This window comes from Catharus ustulatus, chromosome 9 (genome assembly GCF_009819885.2).
Source record: "Catharus ustulatus isolate bCatUst1 chromosome 9, bCatUst1.pri.v2, whole genome shotgun sequence".
Lineage (NCBI taxonomy): Eukaryota > Metazoa > Chordata > Aves > Passeriformes > Turdidae > Catharus > Catharus ustulatus.
Genome location: NC_046229.1, coordinates 18,317,617 through 18,332,575, shown reverse-complemented (window position 1 = coordinate 18,332,575; position 14,959 = coordinate 18,317,617). Strand labels below are relative to the sequence as shown.

Below are 14,959 nucleotides of genomic sequence, written 5' to 3'. Positions count from 1 at the left end.
ATAAAACTGACCATCTTTCAATGAGTATCACAGATCTCCCTTGCCTATAAGGCAAATAACATCTGAGTTCACAAAGATGCCAGTTTTAAACACAGAAACTCAAATTCCTGCATTCTCTAAATCAATGTGATCCAGGAAAGCAGTGTTGACTTCCAGTAACTCTGATCTAACCTGCCAAGAACTGGTAATGTTATTGTGCTGTCTCTTGTCCAAACTGAATTCACCTGTAACTAAAAAAGCCGATTTTTGTTTAAGAAGAGGATTACACTGTTGTTACTTTCCCTGAAAGGCCGTGTGCTGAAATAACAGAATGTCTTTTCTCATTACCAGTTTTAAATTCAGCCCCAGGGTAATAAGTGTAAATTTAAAAAGCTTTTCAGTCATATCAGTCCTCGAATGTTAAGTGGGCATTAAAAGAAAGTCCCTGAGTGAGGCTTGGATCCCATTTTAAGCCTGGTTGGTAAGGATTCAGGGACTAGCTTTATTCTGCAGTTAAAATACTTTCTACTTAAGACAAGGTAAGGCAAGTCACATCTCATTTTCTGCATATTTTACTGCTGTCCAAAAGAAAAAAAAAAAATCTGTGAACAAAATCTGTTCTGTCAGGTACTTGTTACATGGTTGGACCTTCTGATATGCAGCACTAGGACTGCAAGTGTTTATAATTAGACTTTGCTTAGATGAATTAGTGTCTACTGCAGAATGGGGTTATGAAGTGCACTTCCCCTACTTATTTTTGTTTTAGGGGACTATGGGCTGCCACAGCCTTGGTATTTCCCAGTACTGGAATCCTATTGGCTTGGCTCCAGAAGTCCAGAAGCTGAGAAAACAGCAACTGCTGATGGTGAGTTCTTTGGAAACTTTGTTTTTTAGAAATACCTTCACTGACCTGCTTAAAGGTGACTGCATAACTTTTCTATTATCTGGGCTGCTGCAAAGGTGGGAGACTGCCATGTACTGGAAGTCTTGGCAAGTGCCTTTGACCTTGGAGTGGTGTGCTATCATTACAGTCATTAGAGATGAGTCACTGTTCCATCTGGGGGCCTTTAAAGCCTGGCTTAACAAGCAGCATCAAATCCTCACTCTGTAACCAGCACCTTTTGAGAAATTCAAGGAGTTCTTATGGCCCAGCACAGCATCCATGAAATATTAATCTTACACTGAGGTTCCCCATTTTTCTACGCCTAACTCTTTTCTATCTAGTTTAACACTAATTTAAGTCTGTTTACTTACTGTTTCTAAGCAAGATCATAATATATGCCACCCTTGTACCACCTTGAATAAGCTCAGTAAAGAGCCAGTAAGTTGTTTAGGAGCTGGAGCATGTAAGATATGTGATGCTGAGAGAGCTGGGTCTGCTCAGCTTGAAGAGAGAAAGCTCAAAAGAGCTAGACTTCTCAGATGTGTCTAAAGGATGAGAGGCAATGGATATAAGCTGGAAAACAGGAATTCAGATTCAATACAAGGGAAAAAGTATTTATGTATTATAGTATATATATATAATTCACTAAACATATTAGTGTGTATATACAGAGACTCATATATAGTATAATACATATATCTATACTATATATTATTATGAAAATAGCTGGAACACTGGAACAGATTGTTCAGAAAGGTTGTGAAATCTCCATCTTTGGAGATAGTTGCCATGATCTGAATTGCTATATTTTTTGAGGATTGAACTGGAAGTCTTTGGAAGTAATTCTGATTGTGCTGATCATTATTTCATCCTCTCTTCTACAAACCATTGCCCTGGGTTTTCCCAAGCAGGCACAGTCAGAAAGGTCATCTCTGGTTAACTCCTCGGTAGGAGACTGTGATTCTTACCTATTTGAAGAACTCTTTAGTGGCTCAGCTTACTTGAACATCTGTGGAAGTTTTCACAACTCCTGTCTTTTCTTCAAGGATAATACTGACCATTTTGTTAAATTGTCATAACGGGTTAATGTATTGAGAGGAAAACTGGATAAGAAATGTCAGATCATGTAAATTCATGTCTCAAAATGAAGTTAAACTGGTAAATTATCGTGGTACTTTTAAAATTTACTTCTCTCAGTGCACTCTTGTATCCCCCCTCTTTGCCAGTTTAGGTGATGCAGCAAACTTGTTCATGTTGCTATTTGTGCACCAGGTAATTTTATACCATTTTGTGGGCTAAAATTCCTTATAACAGAAAGTAATGGTGAAGTTTCAGAACAAAAATAAGTCCTAGGCCATCTGATAAATTACAATTGTGCTAGTTTCACTCTAGACTGCCAGCTTGGATTTGTGTTATGTAAACAGTCTGTTCAGGGGCTCCTGCTTCTTCCTGCTTCAAGCCTGACCCAATGTGAATGTTTTCCTTCATGGTTACAATGTCTAAGTCCAAACTGGTGAGCCAGAAATTCTTGTTTAGAAGTTAATACCAACTCATTCATTTTGGCCTGGTGCTCTTAATCTAAGTTGCAATTTAACAATTTGCTTTTCATTTAACTTTTAACTTTCTTTTAATTCCTCTCACTCCCTGTACATCTGGGAAATGTTTGTACGGTCTTTCTCCTCATGAGATGAGAACTTCATCTAGAGCTGCATGGATAAAATGTAAAACATGTACCTAATACCAGTCAGGATCTTACTCTGAGTCTACAATTGCAAAATTGTCAGTCGTTTTACTTAAATATTTGATCTTGACACCATGAAGCAGATTTTAAGCTAGATGGTTTTTGCATGCTGTACTCCTAACCTGAGTAAAATATGGGTGGTTAATGCCCTTGAAAAGCTCCAGGCTTAGGACTATTTCCTTTTCCTCAAAATACCTATAGCAAAAATAGAATATTAAACTTTTGTTAATTAAATCTTGATTGCTTTTGGTTTATATAGAAAAAAGTCCAGAATCAGAAGGTTGTGTGGATCAGAAGACCATGGAAAGGGAAAAAAATGAAAGCAACACAAATAAATCTGAAGAACCTGAAAAGACAGAAGAAAAGAGTGACAGCCAGGGGAAGAAGGATGGTAAAAACAAACAATGTAAACACAAACGAGAAAAAGAACCCGGCGAGCAGGGGAAGCCTAAGACAGATGTCCAGGACAAAGATGAAATTAATAGTAAGGAGAGAGAGCAACCTGAGTACTTCTGAGATACTATACTCATTGTACTTCATAACAAACTAGATATAGGAGTGATTGGAGCCAAGCTACAAGGGCCAGTAGGAGCCCAGTAGGTGATAGCATGAAACTGCCAGAGCTAAGCACAAGACAGACATCAACTCTTATTTATTCCTCTACATTCATCATCCCTTAGAATATTTTAGCCACTACACATAAGACAGCTGCCTTCCAGAAGAGCTCCTTAATTTGTATTTTTATCATACAAATGCAAGCTATTTCTTTGGCAAGATAGTTTTCATGCTGAGGGAAACCTCAGAGGCATATACGTTGGCTTTTAAAAATTAAACAGAGCCATGACTTCAGTAAAAACACGCTGAGAGGAATGTTCTTCCCTCTTAGTCCTACCCTTCCCTTTTTTTTTTTTTTTGCCTATCTTTAGTGTGTTTTGCATCAGTAGGGAGAGGCTGGTTTCAAAGGGATTTATCTGAAGTGCTCTGTGTATCTGTCTGCAGCCTTTTCTGATGCTGACATTAGCCATCATCTAAGAATTCCTGAATGACCTGTCTTGTTTTCAGACCCCAATGTCTTCTTTTGTGGTGAGCCAGAGGAGTTTTCTGTATGAGATGTTCAGAGGAATGCATGTGGATTCTGTAGCACAAGTAACTGCTACAGGCAGCTCTGGGCCCTTTCTGACTTCCTTGAAAAGCAAGAGATAAAAGTGGGGTCATCAGAGCTCCTCACGTAGGCACTGAAAACATGCATTCAGGGTGAATGGAAACAGGGCAGGACTTCAAAGGAAAAAGACAGGCAAAGGTTAAAGGTTATTTCAGCCAATCTTCTCCTAGTACTGCCTTATCTTTTTGGTGCTTTACTCCCTAGTTCCCAGGTTCCAGCTGCTCCGTGGCCACAAAGGAAGGGCTTTCTGCCTGTCGCTGCACAAAAAAAGCCTGTCTTCCTTTTCAGCCACCCAGGAACTGGGAGGCATGAAGAGAAGGCAAGAGCAGACCTAGAATAGTTCAGTGACAATGAGGATACAGGATCAAAATGGAGAAATATGAATCACAAAAAAAGGGACCTCAACCCCCCACAGTCCTTCAGGGGATGCAAAGCAGATACTGGGGGAGATCATCAGAGGTTTTGCCTCAGAAAATTGTCAGTGAGTCTTGCAGACAAATATGATCTAAGCATATTGATACATATAAAACCAAGGAAGGTGCCTCAATTGCCTGTATATGCATAACTATCTAGCCAGACTCTATCTGAACTTTTGTGAATACAGAGATGTTTTTATTTGTCACAGCAAGATAAATGGAAACCTAGATTCCTTTCACAAGTCAAAAGAAAAGTTATTCATAAACATAATTATATCTAAAATAGTGCTACCCATTCTGTATTGATTATTCCAGTTCTGCAATATACACAGCTCTCTCATGTACAGCAAATTTGGAACTTTTTCCTAGTACAACCAGTGACAATAACGACAGTCCCACAAGCCACTGATGGATATGGGGCTGGCCCAGATCACACTGGCTGCTCTCCACACAGGCCTGCTGGGTACTGAACAATTTAAGTAAACTGCAATTGCAAAATAAGCCTTCCTAAAAAGCCTAAAGCATTCTGTGTAAACAAAAGTGGACAAGGTCTTTAGTTTCAGTTTCTCAACTCCCATAATTCACATTGCCCAAGGGCTTAATTTACTTCAAAGGAAGTTTGTTTTGTCTAGAAGCTGGTGCAATAAAATGTCCTGATGGTGCTATTTGCAATAATGCATTTTTAATCCTGAGAGAAAGCCATCTCATGAAGTGCTCATGTTAGGTACTATGTAAATCTTGACCTGGTCTCAGCAATGGGGTAAATTTCACCTACCAGGATTAAAGGCAATTTTTTTTTTTTTTTTTTTTTTTTTTTTGGTGGTGTTTTGTTTGTGTTTGGGGGAGGTTTTTTAAGCATCCTGGTCAAAGAATGCACAGCTGGGCAGATTATTTGAATGGCAGATTTCAGCCCAGCTAGAAAGGCAACATGCTGCTTTTTTAATGTAATCTCTCAGCCTAACTATTTCCAGAAAACTATTCCAAATAATCTTCCTGCTACACAGTGAGAACAGAAAGCATGTTCAGCTTCCCCTGGTCCAGTTAGTTACTTCTCCACAGACCACTACAATTCTGGGCTCTGCTTCTCCTGTCATAGATATGAGGGTGACTAAATAAATTGCAGTTAGAAATCTGGCCTTAGTTTTGTACTGGTGTGACTTGGAGAATCTGGCCCTGGAACATGATGCTGTATTATACTGGGTCCTATTGCTACATGCTATGTGCTATTGCTTCTGCACTTACTGATGTGTTGTCATCATCAGAACTAGGATTAAAACAGGTGTTTTTATTCTCTTTTCATTTTTGATTTCTTGCCTTTCAAGTAAATACATTCTTTGAGCCCGAGCCAACAGGATTGATTCCAGGAGTATGCATCCAGAACCTGGTGAAGATTTATGCCAACAGGCCCAAACCAGCCATAGACGGGATAAATATCACTTTTTATGAGGGTCAGATCACAGCCTTCCTTGGTCACAATGGAGCAGGAAAGACAACTACCATGTAAGTCTGTTCTATTGGAAGAAGCAAACCCAGGGCAATGCTCTGTTACTGGAGCAGGTTTTTCTTTTCACTCTTCCCTTGTCTCTCTCCCATCCTTGCAGCTGGCTTAACACACAACATTAGGTCTTTTCCAGACAGGGAAATGCTGCCCCTAGGCGTTAAATAATATTCTGGATCAGCTAAAGGCCTGGAAGTAATGCATGACACAAGCAAGTGAAAGTCCAGAGAGAAGGAAGCAATTCTCTCCCACAGAATTCATTTCCTGTGGCTAAACTACCATAGGTGAAGAAAGAGAGTGATCTTCTGCTTGAAAGAGCCACTACATTCCACATGTTCTTGCTTTCTTTAACTGGCTCTAGGTCAGTCACATCTGTTGGTCTGTGTGCAAAGGAGTATAAAATACAGACCCTTTTTAAATAAAATGGCTACACATATACAGCATCCATGTCCAGATTAAAATGTTCCTCTCGTCCTAGAAACCCAGCATTGCAGGAATGTGGACTTTAAGGATGTTTAATTTTCTTTATACAGAAGCTTTTTTAGTGAAAGATGGGGAACAAAACCTTTTATAAATCTGTGACAATTTCACCAAATGTTGAAAGAATTGAATGTGTTTCATTGACTTTTCTCAGCAGAAAACTTTAGGGTTTTTAGATTAAAACACTTTTATTTCAAAAGCATTTTAAATTGCCTTTTAATTTTTAAAATTCTTTCACAAGGAATATGTTCAACCCTAAATAAAAAGATCCTAATCTGCTGAAATGTTTTGTAAATTTGAGGAGGTTTATTCTTCTGATAAAAACAAAATTTTCTATTGCTTTGAACTTTTTTAAACTGAAAATCATCCAAATATATTAAGAGATGCCACCCATTTGCAACCTAACATTTGGTCTTCTAGTTTACAGAAAATAAAGATTTAGGGCATGAGTCAGCATGGCCAGAGACGTCAAACCATTATTATTTTTCCTCCGGCCGAGCTTCATTTTAGACCCATTTATATGTAGGGGCGATATAACATGCTCAACTAAAACAGTTTCTTAATGGAAGCCAGAGCCAGTTGCATCAAAAATGATGTTAGCAGATCCATCAGATGCTCTATAGCAGATCAAGAGTACTTGCATGCATGTTTTTCACTGGAGCTCTTTCAAGGCCTGTAGTAAGAAGTCATCATGCTCCATCTAGTGGAATCATGTAATGTAGCTTCCTTATCTAGCACAAAGAGACAGGAGAGGGGGAATTTCCTCATTTTGTTTTCCCAGGTCGATACTGACAGGCCTGTTCCCACCCACGTCTGGAACTGTGCTGGTTGGTGGCCTGGACATCCAGACTCACATGGACTCCATTCGGCACAGATTAGGGATGTGTCCTCAGCACAACATCTTATTCAATCAGTAAGTAACACTCCATGCTGGCTTCAAGAAGAAACATCCCAGTCTGCAGGTGTGAGAATCCCCAAAGCCTGTGTTGTTTCTCTTACTGTGCTGGGAGCAGATGTATTTCAGAGGAACTTCTCCATCTCTTAACATCACATCCTGCAGGAGAAATCTCCTGCATCATTTCACTGGGAACAAAGTTTCTTGGGAAAATAACAGTGTTCCTGGTGTTTTGTAGTGTAGGTCTGCAGGAGTTATACATGCACTATATTTTAAGACCTCTAAAGCAAAAAAATTTGAGTTGACAGTGCAGTAGCAGGATATTCTTATGCCCATTTCTTACTACCACTCATCCACTTACTGCCTTCTTTGGTGATTTCCAGCTTCACTTCAATTAGTGTTCATCTCAACAGCAGACTCTCTTCCATTTTTTTCTCGTAAATGGATGGTTTGATGCCTGTTATACCTGTTCCTTTGGTAGCAGGTTCTGCTTAGAAAAGGCAAAGAAAGAGACTGTGACCTCCAAGTGAAGTGTGTTGATCCCAGAGAAAATCTTTTAGGATAATGAAACCTCTCTTCCTTTAGCAAGATAAAGCTAGAGTGAATTTATTGCTGCTTGGGAATAAAATCAGCTTAATCATTTAATGTGCCTTCTTGCCTTTCTGTCTGATGTCACAGCCTTACTGTAGCAGAGCACATTTTGTTTTATTCTCAACTGAAAGGAAGATCCAGGGAAGAAGCTGAGCAAGAGCTGGAAACCATGCTGGAAGACATGGGCCTCACCCATAAAAGAAATGAAGAAGCTCAGAATTTGTCAGGTGCCCACAGGAATTTTCTAAGATGTTTCGTCCTGCTGCCTTTTCTTTGTCTGTCATAGAATCATGGAATGGTTTGGGTTGGGAGGGATGTTAAAGACAATCTAGTTCCATCCCCCTGTCATGGGCAGGAACACCTTCTGCTAGACTAGGTTGCTCACAGCCCCATCCTACCTGGCCTTTGGGCAATTATTGGTTGAGTTGCATATTTGAGGCCATATTCTGACACACCAATGTGTGCTGGGGGGATGCTTTCTTTTCAACAAGTAAATGGGACTGTGCAAGTAGTAAAGCTGGCACAACCTGTCTCTAAAGCTTCTATGTCTTATAAATATACAATAAATTCAAATATACTTGAAGCTATAAGTTTTAAATATATATATAAAGTTGGTTAATATAAGAAATGAAACACTATACTATCATTCTGCCCCCCTGTATGGATCAATGCTCCATAGTACTGTTATATTTTGTAGGAGTAGTTTCTTCCATTCTAAAGATACAAATGCACATAGTGTGTTTGAATAACTCTCAGATTCAAAGGCTGATTTGAATAAACAGCCATGTGTTCTTATACTGCTTTGTCCTGATTGCAACTATAAAAGTTGGTTAGTTTCATGAAAGAACAAAAACCTCATATCTTCCTGCTTTTGCTTCTGGCAAGAAGCAGAAAATGCAATGTGTAGATGGAAAATATGTATTTAAAAAAAAATAAAGTTTGAACAACCTGTTTTGAATTTCAGAAGAAAAATTACTATTAATTTTTCTTTGTAGATAGGTGTCTGAGGATGGGTTTCGTTTTATTTGTAGCAGTTTGTCCCCACACCACGAAGCAATGTTAATTACATCCCTACAACTTGTATAACTCACCTTAAGCTCCTGGCTCTGTTTGTCCTCTGGTAGGTGGAATGCAAAGGAAACTGTCTGTTGCCATTGCTTTTGTGGGTGAGGCAAAAGTGGTAGTCTTGGATGAGCCCACTTCTGGAGTTGATCCGTATTCCAGGCGATCTATCTGGGATCTTCTGCTGAAATATCGCCCAGGTGAGAGATTTGAGAGTAGAAACTGCTTGATTTTTTGGTGGGATTTTTAAAACTTGTCGTGCAATATGTGAATGCTGTGTAAACTGTCATGAGTAGTGGGATATGAACACAAGCAAACAAGATTCTTTGAACAGATACCTATGGTTCTGGCAAACCTGGGGCTGTCTTTGGTGCAGAGAAATAATTGCCAAAAAGCTAAACACAGTTTGAGTTCCTGAGAGAGTCCATGCCTTGAAGATTTCTCCTTGTTCCTTCCAGGCAGAACTATTATTCTGTCAACCCATCATATGGATGAGGCAGACATCCTTGGAGACAGAGTAGCCATCATATCCCAAGGGAAACTCTTCTGCTCAGGCTCTCCTGTATTCCTAAAGAACTGTTTTGGCTCTGGCTTTTATCTCACCCTTGTTCGCAAAATGAGAACCACAAAAATGGGAAGGGCTACAGTAAGTATGGATCTCCCTCCCTGCACGTGTAATCTGTGTAATGCTTGCACCACACCAAGGTAAAAAGCACTTAAGTGCTGCTTGATACTATGTACGAAACTGCAGTTAATATATAATATGATTGCATAATTATGAATATCATATTGGCATGGTTTGGGTTGGAAAGGACCTTAAGGATCATATAGTTCCAACTCCCATGCTGTGAACAGGGACACCTCCACCAAAGTAGGTTGCTCAAACCCCATCCAGCCTGGCCTTGAACACTGCCAGGCATGAGGCATCCACAGCGTCTCTGGGCAACCTGCTCCAGTGCCTCACCACCCTCACAGCATAGAATTTCTTCCTAACATCTAATCTAAATCTACCCCTTTTCAGTTTAAAGCCACTCCCCCTTGTAAAAAGTCCCTATCCAGTCAATTTGTAGCCCTCTTTAGGTGCTGGAGGGTCTCTAAGGTTTGTCTCCCTGGAGCCTTCCCTTCTCCAGGTTGAACAACCCCAGTTCTTGAGTTGTCTTTGTCCATATACAGTTCTTTCTGATTCTTGCTTTTGCAGTACACTGATTTTAAACATTAGGTAGTCTGGTAAGTAGCTCAGACACCAGAAAAGTCTACATTTATCCATAGCTAAACCAAGCTCTCACAGCTTGAAAAGTAGGATTCTGGGTTCTTTCTGTTGAAATAGTGCTTCCAGTCCTAGTAGCAGCACAATCTGTACATTCATGGCCCCTGCTGATTGCCTTTCCCCAGGTATTTTGTATGCAATTTAAAACTGATTTGTGCAGATGGATTTATCTTTTCTGTATTGCTTAATCCAGTCTTCAGATGATTTTCAGTATAGTACATTCAAGATGCTCTGGATATGACATATCTTTCATTGACTCAAGCTGTTCAAATATTGACAGCATTCTGTTTTTGTGTGTCTGAAGCACTTTAATCTTCGTATCTCTTGCTTGTCCATGCTAGTCATTTTGTAGCTGTGGATCTCAGTGTTCCTGCTCCTGCTCCAGCTGTGTGCACAGGGGTGAAGACGGAGCTCCAGAGCTGGAACTGGATGGTAAGAAGCAGCATGGTTCAGCATTCCAGCACATAGCACACTCCTGTTATGCTGTAATCATGTCCTACAGATCAATGCTGCTGAAGCCCACTTTGGTCCTTGTGTCTAACATTTGTAATGTATTATAACATGAGTGAATTTAGTAAGAGCTCTTTGTGGTTCTGCTTACCATTGACCCTTTTTTGTGTATATGTGGTTTCTGGTACAGCTGATGAACTGCAAGTTTGTGTTCTTTACAAGTATGGTATTGAGTTTTGTATAATTTTTTCATGAAAACTAAAGCATATCTAGAGCAAGGAAATAGACTTTCTCAGGGAAAAAAAAAAAGTTGTTTTGGCTTTTCTGCATAAGAAAATAATTAAAGCAGATATTCCTGAAGATCTGGTTGTGCTTTATTAACAAACCTGAAATAGTTTCCTGGTACCTAGTTCTGAAGCATAATTAGTAACATAACCCAGTCTAGTGCAGGATTAACTGAGGTATCTGTGAGTTATGTAATAGAACAGTACCCTTTTAGTGCAAACAACAGCTTTTGAAATCATGCTTAATATGGTTAAATATTCATTCTCTGAACACTGTTTTAACGTTTCACAGGAGATCTAAATGAGCTAGCAGAAGTAATCCACCATCATATCCCAGAAGCAAAATTAATTGAAAGCATTGGTCAGGAACTGATTTATCTTTTGCCCAATAAAAACTTTAAACAACGATCTTATGCCAGCCTCTTCAGAGAACTGGAGGAAACTTTGGATGACCTGGGACTCAGCAGTTTTGGAGTTTCAGACACACCACTTGAAGAGGTAACAGACAGATTAAAATACCTGCACACCTCACCATAAGCACCCAAAATGTTTACTGAGACTATTCCTGTTCTTAAACATTTAATTCCTAATTCCTAAAATGTCCTTCAAAATCCAGTCCCATAAGCTGTGGCACACTCAGAAAATCTTTGTGAAAAGCTTAGAGAGAGTATCCAACCCTTAATTCATTATAGCCTTGTGAGCCTGACCCATTAGCCTGAAATGCATCCTTTTTATTTTTTTTTTGTATGTTTGCTCATTAATTTATTTTCTGAGATATTTCATAAGAGACCTCTGATTATTGATAATAATATGGAGTACTGAAAAGTTATCAAAATTTTCTTCTTTTATATTGAAGGATGATATATGGTGTTCTAAAGGTCAAGTTATTGTAACTATTCTTTTCCTAACCAGAGAATGTATTTCTCTGTGGCAGGTTTTCCTGAAGGTCACAGCAGAAGCTGACCCTGAAATGCAAAAAACAGGTATAGATCCACAAATCCATATTTGATTAAGTTTTCTTGGGAGTGCTTTTTATTCTGAACACTCTATAAAGAGGAGTTTCAGAACTTTCAGTCTTTTATGTGTTCTTGACAATATAAATTTGGTCAGCAAATATCTGCTTTTAGGGCCTGACATGATACCTGAAAAAAAGTTTAAGTCAGCAGAAAGACTTGTATTTAGATTGGATGAGGTTCTTAACTATGCAAATAAAAGTGAAGTGTCAAACACCCAGATGTCAATGGTTTGAGTGGATGTATAAAAAGTAATTTACTATTAGTTCATAAACTACATAGATGATTGAACTGTTCATCCTGCTGAGTAAGAGTTAACCTATGTGATGTCACTGAATACAACCACAGTGCAACAGTTGTAATTAAAGCAATCTGGAGCTATGATATGTAGGGTTGGTAAAATCTGGATCTCATTAAAATGTCTGTGCTACTTCATGTATGGAAAATAAAGTGTCTTCTCTGATGTTTCTCATCTTAACCAAGGAGATACTCAAGAAAATGGTTCTGCTCTTGGCAAAACTCCTACTGAGAACAAACCAGCTGAACAAACCGCCCTGAAAGCCAATGACATGTCTCGAATGCCAGTAGGCAGAGCAGGAGATCAAAATGAAGGCAAAGGGTCCCGACAGTATAAAGGCTTTCAGCTTGTACATCAGCAGATCAAAGCACTGCTCATCAAACGCTTCCACCGCGCCTCCCGCAGCCACAAGGACTTCCTAGCACAGGTATTGCCTGACTTGTACTGTTTTAGATTCTTTCCCACAACATTCCCAACACTGTCTTTCCAGCAATGATTGCACTATGAAAAGCAATAGAAGTGTTGCAAATGTGTGATAGTGCAATTATGATTCCAACTCTTTTGCTTCTTCTTTTATTTCTTTCTGCCTGGAGTCTACCAACTGCACCAAGTTCATGATTCTATTACTACTAGCCCAGTGTTTTATTTTTAATGTAATGCAGTTCTATGGCAACCAAAATTTTAAGCAAAAGCACTGGAAATTAAATTGTTGATGTTCAGGAGTTAAACCAGATTGGATCTGAGTGCTCCTGTTTACATATATTCAGGTGTGTACAGTGTCACTCCACATGTTTATACAATAATCTAATGTGAAGTTTTCATGTTCCCTGCAGGTTGTTCTCCCTGCTAGCTTTGTATTGCTTTCTCTAGTACTTACAGTCATTATTCCTCCATTTGGAGAATATCCCGCCTTAACATTACACCCCTGGATCTATGGACAACAGTTTACTTTCTTCAGGTAAGAATCACTTAAAGTACATTTGTCACACCTTTTTCTCCTTGGAGTTTAACATCATGGGACCCTGTCTCACTGCTTTTTTCTCACTCTGTGTGATGTAAAAAAAAGATTCACTTCACTGGAATCAGCATGTTTAAAATAGCTTTAAGTTGGTGCACCTGGAGAATATCACTGCTAGTACATCTAACAAATAGCCTTTCAAATATCTTTCTAATTTCAGTGTTCTCCGCTTCCTACCTGATTTCAGGACCTCAACACTTATAAAGTAACATATCCTATCTAACAGGAGATACAGGCCTCCGCAAATGAAAATGCAGAATATGTTTTTCATCTTCTGATTACTGACTGTGACGGTGCTGAGAGAATAGCAATGAGGATTCAGACCTTTTTTGGAGAATGCTGCCATTGGACTTTGTCAGAAGTCAGCTTTAGTATTAGGAGAAAAGAACTGTAGCCTTTCAACCATCTTGGAACATTCTGGGTTTTTACATTAATAAATAAAACAATTGAATTATCAGCATTTGAAGGGAGGCAGTTGGTAGTGCCATATGGTTTTCCTTCTCTAGTTGCTTTGTGTATTATAGTACAATAGTTTGAAAAAATATTTCATAAAGTCCTGTCTTATTCCCTTAGCAATGAACGTCCTGGCAATGAGCAGATGGTCTCTCTTACTCATGCTTTCTTGAATAAACCAGGATTTGGAATTCGCTGTATGAAGAATCAGCCTCTTTTGTAAGTTGCTAACTAATTTCTCCTGAATGAGATCCTAGTAGGATACTTCTAGTGGAACTTGAGTAGTGAAACAAGAATGAACTGGCTCAACTCTTCACAAGAGCAAATGCATCAGATGTGTTGTTGGCTATATGTAATATTGGGTCAAAAGTACCAAACAAACAGCAAGATAACATTGCTACTGGGTTAAGAATGATTCACAGTGCTCAGTGTGACTGACTGGAAACCAGCTCATATAGCTGGGTATTGAGAGTGAAACAACCTTGAAATTTATGTCAATACGTCAGTGACCTCAGGCCCAATTCTTCTCAGCTTCCCTGGCGCTTTCCAAGTCTGAGTCCCTTCAGGTTCCTCCAGTTCCCATTGATGTATTTGAAAGCAATAACTTCAGCAATCACTCAGATTGTGAAGTAGCAATAGGACAGTGTCCATGATTTGAAAGTGTTCTCATTCTGAAGTGAGGGTAACATTAGCAGAGCTCCAGCTTTTGTTGTCCTACCTGCTTACTCTGCCTGTGAGTCCTGCTTTGGAGCCATTTGTCAGTGGCTTGCTGTGCTTTGACATTTGTTCCCTTTCTTCTGACTCTTTCCCAGCCATGATACCCAGCAATTTGATCCTCCTGGCTGTCTTCTCTTCTTCCATTCCTCTCCTCTACCTGATATAGCAGAAACAAAGTGGAAATTTAGAAAAAAAAATGAAAATACGCTGCATGAGAAAGGAAAATGATAGTTTCTTCACAAAGATATGTCCACTGCGGATTTCCAGTACTAAGGGATCAAACACAATCCCCTTGTTCCTTCAGTGTCCTTTCTGCAAGCTGAAGGCAGTGAACAGAGATACAGGGGGAGATTATTCATGTGCACCAAATACTCTAAAATGTTGTTCTTATTCAAAACTCACAGGATGAGGGCTGAGGGGGGAACATCTGCTTAGAGCATTGTGATTTTGTGGATTAGGGAGTTCTTGTGGACCATTATCTCTGCACAGCTTAAAGCTCTGTTCCTCTCCACAGGAACTACCCATGCAATAACATGCCAACTGCCTGGAGCACACCTGCTATTCATCCTAACCTAAGCAGCCTCCTGCTGAGCCAACAGTGGAGCCCTGAGAATCCATCACCTTCCTGCAAGTGCAGCACTCACAAGAAGCTCACCATGCTGCCAGAATGCCCTGCAGGTGCAGGAGGCCTCCCACCACCACAGGTTGTGTCCTTGTGCCATAAATCTTTATAGAAAAGTTTCATGACAAGT

General features: G+C 39.5%; 1 protein-coding gene across 1 annotated transcript in view; it reads left to right on the top strand.

The window, feature by feature from the left end:
• Positions 1 to 14,959, top strand: part of ABCA4 (ATP binding cassette subfamily A member 4) — a 62,932-nt gene that overhangs the window by 30,910 nt on the left and 17,063 nt on the right. The window contains exons 17-30 of the mRNA XM_033067582.1: positions 746 to 844; positions 2,863 to 3,087; positions 5,504 to 5,681; positions 6,941 to 7,072; positions 7,733 to 7,872; positions 8,770 to 8,907; positions 9,166 to 9,353; positions 10,316 to 10,406; positions 11,001 to 11,206; positions 11,643 to 11,691; positions 12,205 to 12,446; positions 12,853 to 12,977; positions 13,611 to 13,709; positions 14,722 to 14,911. Of these exons, the coding sequence (XP_032923473.1) occupies positions 746 to 844; positions 2,863 to 3,087; positions 5,504 to 5,681; positions 6,941 to 7,072; positions 7,733 to 7,872; positions 8,770 to 8,907; positions 9,166 to 9,353; positions 10,316 to 10,406; positions 11,001 to 11,206; positions 11,643 to 11,691; positions 12,205 to 12,446; positions 12,853 to 12,977; positions 13,611 to 13,709; positions 14,722 to 14,911 (2,102 nt within the window). The remainder of the gene's footprint in view (positions 1 to 745; positions 845 to 2,862; positions 3,088 to 5,503; positions 5,682 to 6,940; positions 7,073 to 7,732; positions 7,873 to 8,769; positions 8,908 to 9,165; positions 9,354 to 10,315; positions 10,407 to 11,000; positions 11,207 to 11,642; positions 11,692 to 12,204; positions 12,447 to 12,852; positions 12,978 to 13,610; positions 13,710 to 14,721; positions 14,912 to 14,959) is intronic.